The 19,432-nt window shown below is 42.1% G+C and overlaps 1 protein-coding gene across 1 annotated transcript in view; it reads right to left on the reverse strand.

Moving 5' to 3' along the window:
- The window catches only part of PNLIPRP3 (pancreatic lipase related protein 3), a 30,633-nt gene extending 16,929 nt beyond the window's left edge, over positions 1–13,704 (reverse strand). Inside the window, exons 1-6 of the mRNA XM_007518453.2 lie at positions 13,184–13,704; positions 8,418–8,537; positions 7,614–7,745; positions 5,425–5,533; positions 476–595; positions 259–378 (exon numbers count right to left, since the gene is read on the reverse strand). Of these exons, the coding sequence (XP_007518515.2) occupies positions 259–378; positions 476–595; positions 5,425–5,533; positions 7,614–7,745; positions 8,418–8,537; positions 13,184–13,456 (874 nt within the window). The 5' untranslated portion in view covers positions 13,457–13,704. The remainder of the gene's footprint in view (positions 1–258; positions 379–475; positions 596–5,424; positions 5,534–7,613; positions 7,746–8,417; positions 8,538–13,183) is intronic.
- Between the last annotated feature and the right edge of the window lie 5,728 nt (positions 13,705–19,432).

Genomic DNA, 19,432 nt, shown 5'->3' on the forward strand with positions numbered 1-19,432 from the left:
AGCACTGAGCCCCAGCAATAACACTGGAGAAGAGAGAGAGAGAGAGAGAGAGAGAGAGAGCTGCACACCTGCTTCACAGCTTGCAAGCATCCCCCCTAAGATTCTTCCACATGATAACGTGTGCATTGAACTGGTTATACCACCACCCAGTCCCATAAAATAGAATTTTTTATATTCTATTATAAACAAAAGACAAAGATTCTGCCCAAGGAGAGAGCTAAGGATACAATGGAGCCTGCATGTGGCCAAAAGTGTTACCTTTCGGAGAAGTGAAAAGAAAGTTTAAAAGGGTAGTGACTATGTCCCCACATCCAGGCATGTGCTTCCCTCCGTTTGGGTAAAAGTCAAGATGACCACAAGCATCGATTGTGCCCGAACCTGAAATAGATGAAAACAGGGTAAAAACAAAGAAACACGCAACAAAGAAAACCACATCTATGCCACAGAGTGGTTTCTGTTGAGTTGAAAAACTTACCAAAGTTGAAGAGAAGGCGAATTGCGTTTGTATGGATGACGTCGACAAAGCTGGCATCTGAAGGGTCCAGACGGACCTCATTGGGAGCATTGTGGAAGTAAGGCCCCGCCGGGTCCAGCCCTGGAGCAGAGCGAAATGACGATTTGCCAAGTCATGTTCTGAACATGGGCATGTGGGTGGTGTCATTTTGGAAGGAGAGATGGAGAAGATGAGATAGGTTTTTGTTTGTTTGTTTGCTTATCCTCAGGGTTCTCTCTGGGGCTTGAATGCATACACAACCACAACACTGCTCCTGGTGGCCATTTTTTCTTTTTTGTTTTAGGGTCAGAAATAGGGAAAGAAAAAGGGAAGGAGGGAGGGAGGGAGAGAGAAAGAGAGGGAGAGGGAGAGGGAGATAGGGGGGAGAGGGAGAGGGAGAGGGAGAGAGAGAGATGCAACACTGCTTCACCAGTCCTGAAACTTCCCTCCTGCAGAAAAGAACTAGGGCATTGAAACCGGGTCTTCTTGTGTGGTAACGTGCTTTTAGCCGGATGTGCCACTGCCCAGCCCTGAAGCATTCTTTTTAAAAATAGTGTTGATATAGGTCTAGCCACACTCAGGACAGTGTAGTCACATGCTGAGCACATAGATGCAGGAGATGTATAAATTGCAACGTCAGATTCCTGCACATGAGAGGAGCTATGCCTGAGCAACGCCACCAACAAAGTCAGCAAATGCAAATGGCTATTCTGGGGTCTGTCCATGGAATGCCAGCTACACAGTTAAGGTTATGGACTGCAGCATTTGTATGCAAAGTAAAAGATGAATCCTGCAAGATATAGACATGTATCTCAGTTAAGCTAGTTAAGAAGATACAAGTCCGGGAGTCAGGCGGTAGTGCAGCGGGTTAAGCGCCGGTGGCACAAAGCACAAGGACCGGCCTAAGGATCCTGGTTCGAGCCCCTGGCTCCCCACCTGCAGGGGAATGCTTCACAGTTCTGCAGGTGTCTAACTTTCTCTCCCCACTCTGTCTTCCCCTCCTCTCCATTTCTCTCTGTCCTATCCAACAACAACAAAATCATCAACAACAATAATAACTACAACAATAAAACAAAAGGGCAACAAAAGGGAATAAATAAAATATTTTTTTTAAAAAAAGAAGATACAAGTCCAGTCCTCAGCTGAGGCTAAACCTAGCAAATGGGGTTTGAACAGGTAACAGCCCCCAAGTTCCACATCACCACATTATAAATGAAAGCGAAGAGTCTTGGTACTTGCTAAGTGCCTTGTTAAGAAGCAGCTGGACTCAGAGAAGCAATTACAGAAGCCAGGCCTCCCACTTTCTGCTCTCTATAAACATCTCTGGTCCATACTCCCAGAGGGATAGAGAACAGGGAAGCTTCCAATGGAGGGGAGGGGATACAGAACTCTGGTGGTGGGAGCTGTATGGAAATGTACCCATCTTGTCAATCATTATTAAATCACTAATAAAAAATCATTAAAAGAGGAAGAAGAAGAAGAAGAAGGAGGAGGAGGAGGAGGAGGAGGAAGAGGAGGAGGAGAAGAAGAAGGAGCAGCAGCAGCAGCAGCAGCAGCAGCAGCATCTGGACTAAGAGCCCAGGCATCCAGATTCCCAGCCCATTAATTAAAGTAAGATGTCTATGGATCTCTAAGATGCTATGCCCATTCAGAGATCTGCTTGTTCACACGTCTGACAATCCACTTCTCAAGCACTTACAGTGTCAAGAAAAAGGTTCAGCACTTGGATATAAGGGAAGAAGTCTAGCTTTGACATCAAGGAGCTTTTTGCTTGGTGGGTAGAGCCCCTCAAAATCCACTGTGCTCGGCACAGAGACAGAGGTAAGCGGTGGCGTTGGGCAGGCACAGAGAAACAATACTGGAAGTGAGGCTATGTATGCTTACGTGGGGACCTGAGCTGCCAGGGCAATGAACATCACCATGCAGAGAAGAAAGAGAGGGTAGGAGGTCTGGAGGCAGGGGCCTAGAATCCAGTGAAAGCCGGAGGCAGCCCTGTATGCAAGAGTCAGAGGAAATCTGAGCTGCCTGAGTTTGCATGCCATCTGGTTGTCTTTACACATTTACAGAAGGGGAGGTTTATGATCAGATTCTTACTTTAGCAAAACCTCTTTGCTGGAAAGTGGAGACAGGGCCCCAGAGTAGAGCCTGTAGCCGAGCTGTGACTGTTCCACTTCAGGACCTGGCCTGAATGAGTGAGGAATGAATGTGCTGCCCCAGCTGGGTAGGAGATATTTATTGTCTCAGCGAACTCAGCCTGCCCAGGCAATCAGGCTTTATTCTAATTTTTTTTTCCGATGAGTTATAATCTCTAAAAGCAGTGACAGCATGAGAAGGAAGAGGAGAGTGGGAGTTCTATCAATTGGATGAAGCTTGAAGAACACCAGTGTGTCAGAGGCAGAAAACTCAGCCTGGAGGATGCCAGTCAGGAGCTGGAAGACAAACCACACAGCCCAGAGGACTTGGGAGTGACAGAAACCAAGAGGAGGGCAGGTTTTAAACACAGTGATGGGGGCAACTGGTCAAATTCATCTGGGGAGTCAATTCAAATGCAGATGGAAAAGACCTGGAAAGTCGCACTAATAAGTCACACGGGGTCTCCGTGAGGATGGATTCCACAGACGGGTCTGGGGAGACCTAGACTCTGGCACGTTGTGGCACTGCATCTCCTGAACTCCCAGAAGAAATGCAGCCAAGCCACACTGGGGGAGTTGGGGCTCTTGTATTCATCTACTCTGCAACTTATTTTCATTTTATTTTTGCCAAATTGGAGCCTTGTCCATGCATGCATGATTCCTCTGCTTTTGGCCAACTTTTTCATTCATCTAGAGAGACAAGTAGGTAGGTGATAGATAGACAGATAGGTGATAGATAAGACAGGTGAGAGAGAGATGATAGACAGATGATAGATAGACAGACAGACAGACAGGCACCTCTGCACCAGAGCTTCCCAATGCTGTGGTATCTTCTTACAGTACTGGGACTCCAACCTGGGCCTCATGTGTGGCAAGGCTCATGCCTTACCAGGTGAGCTATCTCTCTGGCCCCTGTTTGTTTTTAAAGATCTGTGTATGTATTAAAGAGAAAGAGAGAGATGGAGGATCATTCTATGACACATGGCTCTGGGAGCAGTACTCAGGACCTCACGCTCTTAAGTCCCAGTTTCTAGGGCCATGCAACTTAACTCTAGATGTCATGGTTTATGCAAGACAGATGTGAAAAATATTTCCAACTGGTTCCTGTTCAATAAGCATTTTTAGGGGCTGGGTAGTGTCGCACCTGGCTGAGCCCACTTGCTACAATACTTAAGGACCTGGGTTCAAGCCCCCTGTCCCCACCAGCAAGGGAAAGCGTTGTGAGTGGTGAAGCAGTGCTGCAGGTGTCTCTCTCTTTCTCTTTCCCTCTCTATCTCACCCTAGCATCTCAATTTCTGGCTATCTCTATCCAAAAAATAAAGATAATAAAAAAAGAAGGGAAAAAAAATAAGCCGATCCCTGCCCCACTAGGGAAACAGAGAGACATGCTGGAAGTATGGATCGACCTGCCAATACCCATGTTCAGCAGAGAAGCAATTACAGAAGCCACCTTCTGCATCTCATAATGATCCTGGGTCCATACTCACAGAGTGATAAAGAATAAGGAAGCTATTAAGGGAAGGGATTGGATATGGAGCTCCGGGGGTAGGCATTGTATGGAAATATACCCCTCTTATCCTATAGTCTTTTCAGTATTTCCATTTTATAAATAATTTTTTTAAATAAGCATTTTTTTTCCTGCATTATATCTTACTGCCTTTCAGCCATCAAGTTCCAAATGTTACTGTGAATTCATCCTGACTTCCCTGGGCAGACGGCCTCACCAGTGAATCCCAAAACCTCACTATCCAGAGCTCTACCCCACTAGGGAAAGAGAGATGGAGTGGGGGGTATGGGTCAACTTGCCAATGCTCATGTCCATGAAGAAGCAACTACAGAAGCCAGAACTCCCACCTTCTGCAAGGCATAAAGAATTTTGGTTCATAGTTCATAGTTCATAGTTTCCCTTATTATTTATAAGTTTCCCTTATAAATAATAAGGGAAAATGACCAGGAGGCTCTGAACCCCGATTCCACTGGAACCCAAAGTTTTTGTCATTAGAAATCTTGTTTTATATCATCACTGAAAGGGAAGTGAAACTGGAAAACACCAGAGGAGGCCAGGCTTCACTTATCTGAGAGAAAAGAGGCAAAAAGGACAGACAGTCAGAAGTAGTAATTTGTGTAGGTGTGATTATAAAGGAAGTGAAGGCAGAAACATAGGAAAAATGGGCAAAAAAAAAAATAGAGATAGGTAGGTAGGTAGGTAGGTAGGTAGATAGATAGATAGATAGATAAATAGACAGACAGACAGAAAATCAGCCTATATCTGTGACCTTGGGAGAACTACTGAAGTTTCCAATGGAGGTGATTGGGACACAGAACTCTGGTGGTGGAAACCATATGGAATTATACCTCTATTATCTTATGAGTTTATAAATTAATATTAAATCACTAAGAAGAAAATATCGAAAAAAGAAGTCCAACTGGAATGGCCCAGGCAAATGCCTTGAAGCAACCAGCTGATCACTGAGAGAGCACACCGGGCAAACTGAGCTCCAGAAGGGACCGGGAACTCACCCTGTCTGGAGGCTGCATGGCACATCACAGCTTGGAAGGCCTCCTGACTCTCCCCTCTCTGGCCCCTGCAGGTGGACACGCCCATGGCTCTGCCTGGCACCTGTGCCCACAGCCTCAGCTTGGGGAGTTCTTTCCTGTTGGATTTTAGGTGAGTCTTGAGTCCTCAGATCTTAACCTTTTCTCTGGCTACTGCCCTTGGTGTTCAGACACTTGACTTTGCCTGGAAGAACGTATGTCTGACGTTTCTGAATCTGAGGCCCGGCCCCAGGGCGGGCTTACCCGTTATCCTCCCGAGGCCTGGTGTCCGGGATCCTGCTTCCCCCGCCAGGTGTGCTCCCAGGCTGTGGCCAATCAGGTGCACTTGAGAAGGGCTGTATCCAAATTTCTTCTGGTGGGTCGTTAAAAGAAAAACAGAATAAGTGTAGTTGAAAGAGCAGGTAGGATATCTTTAAGGTGCTTTAAAATGCAAGAGCTGAAGTCTCTGTCACACACAGGCTAGAGATCCTGGAGCATCTGCCCCCTCCGCACCCCGGAAAGAGCTGAGCACAAGCTGGGCTTAGGGAAGCTTTCTCCAGGCCCTCTTTGCCTCCCTTGTCAGGAATAAGAGAACAGACCAGGATTCAGTTTCCAGTCCATGCCTGCCCTTTCTGAAGACATGCAACGGTCCAACCCCCTGAGCAGTTCACAGGCAACTGAGCCCCAGGTTACTCTTGACCTTGAAGGTCAAGTGTCTGGGGTGACTTTGATTTTCAAAGATGTATATTAAGAGAATAGGCACAGGGAGTCGGGCGGTAGCGCAGCGGGTTAATCGTAGGTGGCACAAAGCGCAAGGACCGACATAAGAATCCCGGTTCAAGCCCCCGGCTCCCCACCTGCAGGGGAGTCTCTTCACAAGCAGTGAAGCAGGTCTGCAGGTGTCTGTCTTTCTCTCCCCCTCTCTCTCTTCCCCTCATCTCTCCATTTCTCTCTGTCCTGTCCATCAACAACGACATCAGTAACAACAACAATAATAAGTACAACAAGGGCAACAAAAAGGAAATTAATTAATTAATTAATGAGAATAGGCAAAAAGGCACTATGTGGCCAAGAGCCCCTATGCATATGGGCATACACATATTCACATAACGTGCATATGTACCACACACCCCACATACAGCACAACATGCACCACAGGCAACGCCATTCAGCAGCTGACTCCTCAGCTCTCTCCTCACCCAGTGTCAATTCCAAAGTCAACTATATCTACCTGTTAGTGTACACACTGGATGTCTCCGCTCCACTGGCTTCACTTTAGCCATGACCAGGTAGGGTAGGCATCTCTCCTAAGTTCAGACCCCAGGACCACAAGGCAAAGACCACAGCACTGAATGAAGCTCTGGTGCTAAAGTCTGTCTCTCTTCATTTCTGACTATCTCTGTATGTCTTTCTATGCAAATAAAAAAAAGAAGCCTGGGAGCAGTGAAATCATCCAGAGTGAGGCCAAGGTTCTTCAAAGAACAATATATATATATATATATATATATATATACATATATATATATGTATATATATATTACAATATATACATATTCTTCAGCTCCAAACTCCCACTCTACATGCCTCCTCGTCTAGTCCCCCAGAGTGGGAACAGCACATAGAGACAAGGAGGCAGAGGAGTGAGTGGCTTGCTCCCTCCTTCTTTCCCCAGTGGACTCTCTAGCAGTGCTCAAGCCTTTCCTAGTCTCCCAGCTGTCATTCTCGACTCCACTGTCAAAGCTTGTCTCCACAGGACTGGGTCCTACACTCTTGTGGGAGCAGAGATACAGTCTTGCCCTCACCAAGCTGTCTTTGCTCAGAATGGTGCCTGCCCACACAAGCGCAGTGTGAAGACTGCTAAACCAACTCCAGAACCTTGAGGTACCACAAAGCCCAGTTCTTGTGGCCTCAACTTCACTGCTCTTGTGTTAGGAACTGCTTTCCATCCCTAAAGAAACTCTGAAGATTCAAAATGGCTCAAGGTCAAACCACACTTTATTTTTTTTTAGAAAATGTTCAGGTTCAGTTCTGTTTGCACTGACCTGGAGACCGAATCCATTAACCATTTCTGAACCCTCTTTTCTGTGGAGAATTGCATTTCACACTACACAAATAGCCTTCAGGAGATGAAAATAGTTTATAACCACTAAGGGTCAACTCACACACTGATGAAAACTCACTAGGGGCTCCTAACCAGCTCCCTAAGGCTGTAGTGGCAGGAGACATTTGGAGAGGAGCCTGAAGAGATACTGCCACCTAGTGGCGATTTATATAACTGCAGACACTTTCACTAGAAGTAACTTTTTTCAGGCTATCACACATTCATGTTTATTATCTATCGGAGTCCAGTACTTGGAGAAACTTCTAGAAGAAATATTGCAATACCCCCAAATTCTTGGTGTGGTGATGGAAAACCAGTTAGATAAGCTTTTTTAAAAATTAACTTTTCTTACCACAAGAACATCGATAAAATAAGCCAGCTCTGCGCCAGCCACACGGAGATTGTTGATGCCGTGCAGATACTCCCTGGAACCACTGCTCCAGTCCAGGTTGATGCAGTTCACGTCCTCCACTTTGAGAAACGCCTGGCACAAAGATCAAATGTGAGTATTTAAAGATAAGAAGGAAAGAAAGCCAGAATGCCCAAACAATTATTTCCGGAAGGTTCCCACCGCACACACATCACACAGGTAGAGAGCCTACTGCCCATGTTCATGCCTTTACATCTCTTGGCTAACTGAATAATTCTTTTCTGCAGACAAGAACACTGAGGCACAGTGAGGTTAACTAATGGCTGCATATGGTCACAGATCTAGTAAGCAGAACCCTGCTATGAATTTAGACAGCCTGACTCTCCTACTCTGTCTGGCCTCATAAATAATGAATTGCTTACTGTGTTAGCAGCCAATTAATCTTGAGTATAAGGGAGGAACATTAATTTCATGGAGTGAGCTTAGACATTCAACACCCTCCCCCCTTAAGTTAAGTGTGAAATTTATCATGTCTCTTCATCTTTTGTCAGAGGTAAAAAAAAAAAAATTCCCAAAGAATAATTATAAGAATGTGCTTTCCTCATAAGTTGTGCAATTCATAATAACTAAAGGCAAATGGGAAGTGAATAATTCACCGGAGGCCTTGGAACCAGGGCAGTGTGACTGGAGGGTTTCCATGAATACACATTAACATTTGGCAAACTATGTTCATGCTAAACACACAGCTCTCATTCCAATGCAAAGAAGAGTCTCTTCACAACCTACGTTACACATGTCTTGCTGCCATCTGCCATCTGTTCTCCATCCAGCTATGTTGATGCGAGTGATCTTGTCTGTCCCAAAGTGTGAGGATTGGATAGTGACGTAATTAACCGCACTGATCTCCTGTTTGAATGGAAAAGAAATTACGGTAAATCATAATTCAAAAGTGGTGACCATTTGCTAGGGTTGTCCTAAATCTACTCAAAAGTCTTACATTAAATTTGATGTTTAACAATCTCCTTTAATACATTTAGTACCCAAGAGATAGTTACTGCTCTATTTTGCAAAAGTGACAAGAAATCATTAATGCATTATTTAAAAAGAAGCAATGTCGAAAGTTATCATGAAGAAAGGAGGTTAATATTTGTTTTTAAGGCAGTGTTTGTAAGACTATGCTGGGTCAATTTCAGTTAAAATGTCAGTAGGCTTTCCTTTTGTAAAGCAAGTCTTGATTGCTGACATAATTTTAGAGAAACCCTAAAAGACTTAGAACAAAGGGGCCAGGTGGTGGCACACCTGGTCTATCAGACATGCTACAGTGCTCGTGGATCTGGGTTCAAGCCCCTGGTCCCCACTTGCATAGGGGAAGCTTCACAAGTAGTGAAGTAGTAATGCAAGTGTCTCTTTTTTCTCTCTCCTCTCTTCCACTTCCTTTCAATTTCTCTCTATCTCTACAGAATTAATTGAAGTACTTTTGAAAAGACTTAGAAATACAGTTGCAAGACTATCAAAATATATTGTCCATTGACTATGAACTAAGGAGAAGTTAGAATCTCATTGGATGAAATACAATAGCAAATTAAAGAGAATTGGATATGACTCCTTTATCCTTTTGTATTTGTTGAATTTTGTTGAACTGTTTTAATAGAAAAACTCCCAAAGACATTAGTACACTGTGAACAAGGTTTTGTTATAAGAAAAATTAAAGGGCATGAGTATAAGGAATTCTATTGAGAAAATATTAATCTAATCATCAAATAGCAAGGTTAACAATGGTGAATCCTTTCACTTGAAAACCACATGTCTAGATACTTAAGAAATCCAAATAAAAAGTAAATTACTTATGCTAAATAACATACAATTAAGCATACAACTTTTGGACTAGTTAAAACACATATGAGACTATAACAAAAGGACTTAGGGTGTCATAAAATTGGTTTACATGGTAATTATAGTCAAGCTAGCACTCATGTCTACATGCTGCAAATGGTTCTAACAATTTTCAGAGTTCCTCACTTCACCCTTGAGATGCTGTGGGTAGATACTAATTTTACAGTCAGCAAAGGTCTAATAAAAAGTACTTCTTCAAAAGTACTACAGTTAATGTAGCCTAAAAAAATAGGTTCAAATCCATACAAGTCTTTCTCTGAAGTTGTGGACTCACCCACTAGGTATTCAACTTATGATCTGATCATAGGACCCTCTACTCATATGTCCCAGAGGAGAAGTCGGATTTGACAAGGCACATACTGAAATCAATCCCAGTTAGACTTTCTAGGGGGCATTTCTCTGCTAAGTGATGAAACCCAAATGCAAAAGTATTTATCCACTTATGTATCTAAAAAGAGGTCAGATCCTCATTCCAACTCCAAATACAGTCCTTTGAACAGCTATTATGTTCTTGTCTCTGTTCCCAGAGAACTGTTTTGAAGAAGGAGATGAGCAGGCTAAGTTTTAGTCTTTCTGAGTCATGAGAATCCTATGAAGAAGTGAGAGGAACCCCCAGCAAAGCTGAGGTGATAACCAGATGAAGACTGAGTAACCTCTGGGTTGGCTTTAAGACCCAGCGTTGCCTAAATACTAGTCTCTAGGGCTGGTCTTGGTGTGCCTGGCTGAGCGCACACATGACAGTGCACAAGGACCTAGGTTCAAGCCCCTGGTCCCCACCTACAGGAGGGAAGCTTCATGAGTTGTGAAGCAGTATTACAAGTATTCTTCTTTCTTTCTTCTCTTCCTCCTCCTCCTCTCTCTCCTTCATCTCTCAATTTCTCTCCGTCACTAGCCAAAAGAAAGAACAAAAAACACAGAAAGAAAATACTGGTCTTCATTATTATGTATTTTTTAGAGGATGAAAACCAACTAGTCTTATGAGGGTTGAAGGTCATGACTAGAGCATTTACAGTATCGCTGGCACCACTGAAGAAGTGAAACGTTTTAATACTCTTTATTATCTTTGTCTATTTATTGCATAGAAACTGCCAGAAATTGAGAGGAAAGGAGAGAGAGACGGACACTTGTAGCACTGCTTCACCACTTGTGAAGCTTTCACCCTGCAGGTGAGGACTGGGGGCTTGAACCTGGGTACTTGTGCATTGTAACATGTGCACTCAACTAGGTGCCCCACCACCTGCCCCCAAATAACTGAATTTTAAATTTAATTTTAATAGACTTACTGGGCTAGCTGTGTTGGACAGCACAGTACCAAATGGTTTCACAGGCTCTCCCAGCTCCAGGAAAGAAGGTAGATGGTAGCCAGATTAAATGTCCTAAATCTTTGTTTAAAATTCTCAGGAGAGCCCTTATGCCTACCTGCCCATGTGCATGGCTCCCGCCTGCCCTTATGAAGTTCTAACTTGACAGGAAGAAAGTAGACAATTTGTCTCTAACTTACTTTGTTTTTTTTTTTGCCTCTAGGGTTATTGCTGGGGCTTCGTGCCTGCACTGCGAACCTTCTCCTGGAGGCCATTTTCCCCATTTTGTTGCTCTTGTTGTTGTTATTGCTACCATTGCTGTTGTTGTTGTTGGACAGGACAGAGAGAAATCGAGAGAGGCGGGGAAGACAGAGAGAAAGACGGACACCTGAAGACCTGCCTCACCACTGTGAAACCACACAACTGCAGGTGGGGAGCCAGGGGCTCCAACCGGGATCCTTAGGTGGTCCTTGAGCTTTGCGCCATTTGTGCACTTAACCCACTGTGCTACCACCTGGCCTCTAACTTACTTTTCTTTTAGAACTGCCCCACTCTTTTCTTCACCTTCATCCTCTTCCCCTCAAGTAACTTATGTCGGTATCCACTGGCTTCTATTTCATTTTTATCTGATCATCAATTTTATACCCATATTTGCACATATGAATTGAATAATCCAATACTTTCCCTTTTTCTTTCTGATTTATTTAACTTCCATAACTCCCTTGAGTTCTGTCTACTTTGCTGCAAGTGGTGACAGTTTATGTTTTAATAGATGGGTGGCATTCCACTGTGTGTGCAGCTAACACATCTTTTTCAAATCCAGTCATCTCTGGGCAGCATTTTGGCTCATTCCATATCTTGTATCCTAGCATTTGTAGGTAACATTATAGTGACAACACACTGAATATACATTTCTGTGGTAATGTTTTCATGTTCTTTAGCTATTCAGAAGTGGGGCTGTTGGATTGTGTGGTACATCTGCTTTTAGCTACTTGAAGAGTTTCCATACTGTTTTCCAAAATGGTTGCACCAATTCCCATTCCCACCAACAGTGTTTGAGAGTTTCTTCTTCATAACCTTCCTTGCTGACACTTCCTGTTGTTCCTATGGTGAGTTCTCCCTATAGTGTGAGGAGGCACCTCATTGAGATTGTGATTAGTGTCTCTCTAGGAATCAGTAGAAAGGAGCATTTTCATCTTCTCAGACTACTGGAAATCCTCTGCATGTTCTCTTTGGATAATGGTCAAATCTTCACGCTCATTTCTCAGTTGTGTTTTATGTGGTTTTTGTTGTTGCATGGAGTCTTTTATATATCTTGTATATTAACCTCTTATCAAATGTATGCTGGATAAGCCCTCTCATTCAGAAGGCTTCCCCCCCCCATCTTGTTTATATCTTCTTTTACTCCACTAATGCATTTCAGTGTAAAGTCTTCCCAAATGTTTCACCTTTGCCATCATTTCTCTTGTGGTTGGGGTCTAGTCCCCAAAGACACTGACACAATGTCTGCTTAAGGTTTCTAACTAACTACACTTCTAAGAACAACCCCCCTTCCTCCAAGTCTAACCAAACATGTTAACATTCAGTAGACATGCTTTGCAGGTTCTCTTCTTTATGCCACTCTCTTGGCCAATTTCCTATTGTTCTCCATGAAAGCATCTTGATGTGGCCCTTCTTTAGGGAAAAACTCAAATGTATATCCTCACATTCCTCCCTAGTGCCTAGCATTACCACCCAGGTGAGGGTAATTACTTTCTTATTGTTCTCCAAGAACTTTTTATATGTATCTTACATCACAGACTGTAACTCATGTTGCAATAGAGGTATTTCTTCACATACCCTATAATCTCTAATACAATAAATTTATGGCTCTGTCTTGCTTATCTGATTTAATGCCTAGTACCTACTGTAGTACTTGGGAGGTTCTCAGTTAATGAATTAACTGAATGCAGTGTCAAACTGTCTCCTTCTTCTTCTTCTTCTTCTTCTTCTTCTTCTTCTTCTTCTTCTTCTTCTTCTTCTTCTTCTTCTTCTTCTTCCTCTTCTTCTTCTTCTTCTTCTTGTTCTTCTTCTTCTTCTTTCTCTTCTTCTTCTTCTTCTTCTTCTTTTTTAAGAGACCAGCACTACTTAGATCCGGCAAATGGTAATGCCAGGGACCTCTGGAGCCTCAGGCAAATGCATCTTACATGAAAAGTTAGATTTAGAACAGTGTTTATACTTAAATGCCAAGAATAAAATATCTGACTCACAACACTTAGTCAGAAATATTTGCTTTTAAATCAATAGTTTATGCCAGGAAGAGAGTGGTGCATTATGTTAATAGACCAATCTATGTTTGAAGACAACACACTCCTGTACCTGGTGGACTCTGGGGTTCTGTCTTGTGTAGAGCAGAAAACGAGTATTTATCTTCTCTGGAGACCAGGGTAAACTTGCCAGCTGTCTTGTCAAAGTTCCTGTCCATGGTGGACCATCTTGAAAGCAGCCTAGCCTTTCATAGCAAACTTCTTTTCCTGCAGAATGAAAGAGTCTCAGTAATAGGAGGAACAAGGTCTGGAAATGTCTCAACTCTGTGCAATTAGCTTGTCGTTTTTGGAGTATCCTTTGGGATATGAAGGGAATAACACTCATCTAGAGCCTTGTTATGATCACAAAATTACTAGAAGAACCCTTTTTAAAGATCTGGGGCCACCTTGTCTTTCCTGAGTTCTTTTTTTTTTTTTTCTTACTGGGCTAAAATAGAGGAACAGAATATCTGGACTGAGCTCAGTCATTTGGCCTGGTCCTGTCAAAGCAACTGGAGTTTTTTTAATCATATTTATTTATTTATTTATTTTTAATTAATTTCTTTATTAGTAAGTACTGTTTTACATTTGACAGTAAATACAATAGTTTGTACATGCATAACATTTCCCAGTTTTCCATATAACAATACAACCTCCACTAGGTCCTCTATCATCCTTTTTGGACCTGTACTCTGCCCCCCCCAACCCACCCTAGAGTCTTTTACTTTGGTGCAATATGCCAATTCCAATTCAGGTTCCACTTGTGTTTTCTCCTCTGATCTTGTTTTTCAACTTCTGCCTGAGAGTGAGATCATCCCATATTCATTCTTCTGTTTCTGACCTATTTCACTTAACATGAATTTTTTAAGGTCCATCCAAGATCAGCTGAAAATGGTGAAGTCACCATTTTTTATAGCTGAGTAGTATTCCACTGTATATATATATATATATATATATATATATATATATATATATATATATATATATATATATATACCACAGCTTGCTCAGCCACTCATCTGTTGTTGGACACCTGGATTGCTTCCAGGTTTTGGCTATTACAAATTCTGCTACTAAGAACATATGTGTACACAGATCTTTTTGGATGGGTGTGTTGGGTTCCTTAGGATATATCCCCAGGAGAGGAATTGCAGGATCATAGGGTAGGTCTATTTCTAGCCTTCTGAGAGTTCTCCAGACTGCTCTCCACAGGGTTTGAACCAATTTACATTTCCATCAGCAGTGCATAAGGGTTCCTTTGACCCCACAACCTCTGCAGCATTTGTTGCTGTTACCTTTTCTGATGTATGACATTCTCACAGAAGTGAAGTGGTATCTCATTGTTGTCTTTATTTGCATTTCTCTGACAATCAACGACTTGGAGCATTTTTTCATGTGTTTCTCAGCCTTTTGGATCTCTTCTATGGTGAATAGTCTGTCCATGTCCTCCCCCCATTTTTTGATGTGGTTATTTGTTTTCTTGTGGTTGAGTTTGGCAAGCTCTTAATATATTTTGGCTATTATCCTCTTGTCTGATGTATGGCATATAAAGATCTTTGCCCATTCTGTGAGAGGTCTCTTGGTTTGGGTAGTGGCTTCTTTTGTGGTGCAAAAGCTTCTTAATTTGATGTAGTTCCATAGGTTTATGCTTGTCTTAGTCTTCTTTGTAATTGCATTCGTTTCACTGAAGATATCTTTAAAGTTTATGCAGAAAAGAGTTCTGCCAATATTTTCCTCTAAGTATCTTGCCAGGAGCCATTTCTCTGCTTGATAGATGATAAGCTTTGAGACAATGGAACCCCTCAAGACAAGTGTTAATTCCCCTCTGGGCAGGCCATTTCCCCTTAGGTAAACCATTTATCAGTAATCAAGTGAGTCAACACAAGTGAGTCAACACACAGTTTGGTTTCCACCATTTGTTGCAAGGAACATTCCGCTTTGAAGATTGCTCCTCCTCCCCCTCCTCCAGCATTCCCTCTCCTTCCCCAAAGCCTTATAATGCCTGTGTACACAATAAAATTTTGCAGCTTGATCAGAAACTTGTCTTGCTGTCATTCTTCGTGTCTCGTGTTCCTTTCATTCCAGGTCTTTATGGGTTCCTAGCCCCTGTTCACCGCCCTGCTGGTCGGGGCAGTATCTGATAGTTTCTGGACTAACATCCAAGTCCTTGATCCACTTGGAATTTACTTTTGTATTTTGGTGAAATATAGTGGTTCAGTTTCATTCTTCTGCATGTTTCAACCCATTTTTTCCAACACCATTTGCTGAAAAGACTCTGTTTTCCCCATTTAATAGTCTGGGAACCTTTTGTCAAAGATTAGATGTCCATAGGTGTGGGGGCTTACTTCTGGGCTCTCAATTCTATTCCACTGGTCAGTGTGTCTATTCATGTTCCAGTACCAAGCAGTTTTGATGACAACAGCCCTATAAAACAACTTAAGATCTGGGAGCGTGATGCCTCCAGTTCTGTTCTTTCTTCTCAAGATTGTTTAGGCAATTCTAGGTTTTTTCTGGTTCCAGATAAACATTTGTAGCATTTGTTCTATACTCCTAATAATGTGTTTGGGATCTTGATGGGGATAGCATTAAATTTGTATATGGCTCTGGGTATTATATTCATTTTGATGATGTCAATTCTCCCAACCAATGAGCATGGAAAATCTTTCCACTTGTGTCTTTTTCAATTTCCCTGAGTAGTGACTCATAATTTTCAGTATACAAGTCTTTCACTTCTTTGGTTAGGTTTATTCCTAGATGTTTGATTGTTTTTGTTACTATAGTAAAAGGAATTGATTTCTGGATTTCAGCCTCCTCTACCTTAGTGTTTGCATAGAGAAATGCCACTAACTTTTGAATGTTAATTTTGTAGCTTGATACCTTACTGTATTGTCTGATGATTTCCAAAAGCTTCTTGCTGGATTCCTTAGGTTATTCTATGTATACTATCATGGCATCTGCAAATAGGGAGAGTTGACTTCTTCTCTTCCAATCTGTATGCCTTGAATTCCTTGCTCCTGCCCGACTGCTATGGCAAGAACTTCCAACACTATGTTGAATAGTAATGGTGATAGTGGGAAGCCCTATCTAGTACCTGATCTGAGGGGAAATGCTTCGTTTTTCACCACTGAGTATGATGTTGGCTGTAGGTTTGCTATATATAGGCTCCACTGTCTTTAGGAGTTTTCCATCTATTCTCATTCTTTGTAGCATTTTGATCATAAAGGGATTTTGTATTTTGTCAAAGGCTTTCTTTGCATCTATTGATATGACCATGTGGTTTGTGGTCTTGCTTTTATTGATGTGGTGGATCACATTGATTGATTTACGTATATTAAACCAAACTTGTAATCCCTGGGATAACCCCACTTAGTCATGATGAATAACCTTTTTAATATACTGCTGTATCTGACTGGCTAGAATTTTGCTCAATATTTTATCATCTATGTTCATCAGAGATATTGGTCTCTCTCTTTCTATCAATCAATACATAACATATTTTCTTTTAAAAAATAAACAAGAAAGAAACATTGCCAGGTAGTGATGCACCTGGTTGAGCACATATGTTTAGTTACAATGCTCAAGGACCTGGGTTCAAGCCCCCGGTCCCCACCTGCAAGGGGAATGCTTTGCAAGTAATGAAGCAGTGTTGCAGGTATCTCTCTGTCTCTTCCTCTCTATCACCCCTTTACCCTCTCAATTTCTGGCTGTCTCTATCCAATAAATAAAATAAAGGTAATAAAAGAATTTAAAGAAAGAAATAAAAGGTGTGTCTGTGTGTGTGTGTGTGTGTGTGTGTGTGTGTGTGTGTCTGGAGAGGGGGGGTGAAGAATGACATTAAGGCTTTTGGCCAAAGAGTCTAGAAGACTAGAATTTTATTGGGATGGGGAAGACTTGGAAAGAAATAGATTTGGGAGTGGAAAATAAAGGTTCATCTTTAAGTATGTAAACACCTAAAAGAAGTTGCCACAGTGGCAGTTAGATATATTAAGCAGGAACTCCAGGGAGGAAGTAGCTAGAGCTGGGTGAGCAGCCTTTTTTTTTTTTTTTTCTTTCTGTCAAGAGTGTTTGGATATTTAGAACATTATTTGTGGGCCATAAAAATCTGTCAACTGGGGGTAGGGTGGTGGCGCAATGGGTTAAGCGCATGTGGCGCAAAGTGCAAGCACCAGCATAAGGATCCCGGTTTGAGCCCCTGGCTCCCTACCTGCAGGGGAGTCGCTTCACAGGCAGTGAAGCAGGTCTGCAGGTGTCTATCTTTCTCTCCCCCTCTCTGTCTTCCCCTCCTCTCTCCATTTCTCTAGGTCCTATCCAACAATGAACAACATCAACAATGGCAATAATAATAACCACAATGAGGCTACAACAACAAGGGCAACAAAAAGGGAGAAAAAATGGCCTCCAGGAGTGGTGGATTCATGGTGCAGGCACTGAGCCCAGCAATAACCCTGGAGGGAAAAAAAAAAAAACTGGCAACTTAAAAATTGTCACTTAATTTTAGTATGAAAAAATTAAAAAACTTCCAGATTTGAATTTTGAGTTCTACTTGCAGTTGCCTTGGTTGGGCCTGACCAAATGATTTTTCAGGCAGTATATAGCCCAAAGGCCAGACATTACTTCTCCCTGAGCTAGAGATACGAAAGATTAGTACAGAAATGGTGTCTAAAGTCATGTGTAAGAGTAAGGTTATCAAAGAGTTGTTAAGTAGTTTCAATTAGAGCAGGAAAGGCAAGGTTGGGGTAGAGGGGAAAAAAGGAATTGATCACTTCAAACGAATTAAGACCTAGGTAAAAGCAAACAAAATAAATAAAGCAAACAAAAAATACTACAAGTCCCAACTGCATTTCCCAGGATGCTCTGCTTCAGGAACATCTACCTGACCTAGCACTGCTGACACCTTGACCTGTGACAAGGACTGCCCACTTTCATATGAACGAATCACAAGGGCTGAATCCATGCATACAAACATGAATTAGACAATCATGAAGAATGGAGGTGGAACTAAAAAGACTAGAGACTTAAAACTTCTCTTTGAGGGGTGGGCAGGAGTGGGGTGAAGGGTGGTGTATTGCCTATCATTTTTGTATCTTTCCTCCTTGCTTTAAAGTGTGTCTGAGTGAAGAGATGATAGGGATAGGAAGAAGAAGCATGAACATGTCTAGTTTAATGTTGGAAGTCTTCAATGTTCTCTCTTGCAGATTTTCCAACATCTCTCTCTCTCTCTCCCTCTCCCTCTCCCTCTCCCTCTCCCTCTCCTTCTCCCTCTCCCTCTCCCTCTCCCTCTCTTTCCCTCCCTTCCTCCAGAGAGCTTTTGTTTCAATAATTTTTTTTCTTGCTTAGCTTTCTATCCCACATCATGGAATCTTCATGAATATGAGGACAAGAACTGAAAGGAGCTGGAGACAAAACCATTAGCTAATACCTAGGAAGCAGTTAAGGGCTCTACAGTCTAATTAGTACAAATCAATGATTCCATAGTTAAATTATATTTGTGTAAGAAATATCCACTAGCAGGGGCGAGGCAATGGCACAGCAGTTTAAGCACACATAGTATGAAGCCAAGGACCAGCATAAGGATCCTGGTTCAAGCCCCAAGCTTCCCATCTGTGTGTGTGTGGGGGCATACTTCACAAGTGGTGAAGCAGGTCTGCAGATATCTATATTTCTTTCCCCTGCTGTATTTTCCACCTCCTCTCTCAATTTTTCTCTGTCCCATTCTATTTTTAAAAAAAATGGCCATCAGGAGCAGTAGATTTGTAGTGCTGGCACTAAGCCCCAGTGATACCTCTGGAGGCAAAAAAAAAAAAAAAAAAAGAGGAAGGAAGGAAGAAAGAAGGAAGGAAGGAAAGAAGGAATAAAATAAGTAAGGAGAGAGGGAGGGGAGGAAGGAAAGAAGAAAGGAAAAGAAATACCTACTAGCTAATATTGCTGCACAAAATTAGAGCCCAAATGGAAAAACAATCAGTGTGCAAATTCCAGCCAGCACTGATCATTCTTTCAGTCACTCATTCAGCCAAAAACTGAGAATTTATTGTAAGTCTAGTACTAACATTTCTTAAATTGCATTTTCACATTTACAGTTACATGCCCACCTTCAAAATCAGGAAATTGAGACCAAGGTCATAAGGATAGTTAATGACAGAGCTAGAAGCCCAGTACACAACAGTCAGCAGTAGAAGTAGAGATTTTGTCACATGATCAACAAAATCATTCAACAGTACAATGTCGATGCAACTCTGACAATTTGATGAAAAACATAAATATGAATAGTCAACCTTTCCTTTTTGTCAGCTATAATTTAGGAATAAGTATATACATTATTTTG

The sequence above is a fragment of the Erinaceus europaeus genome, chromosome 14 (assembly GCF_950295315.1).
Source record: "Erinaceus europaeus chromosome 14, mEriEur2.1, whole genome shotgun sequence".
NCBI lineage: Eukaryota > Metazoa > Chordata > Mammalia > Eulipotyphla > Erinaceidae > Erinaceus > Erinaceus europaeus.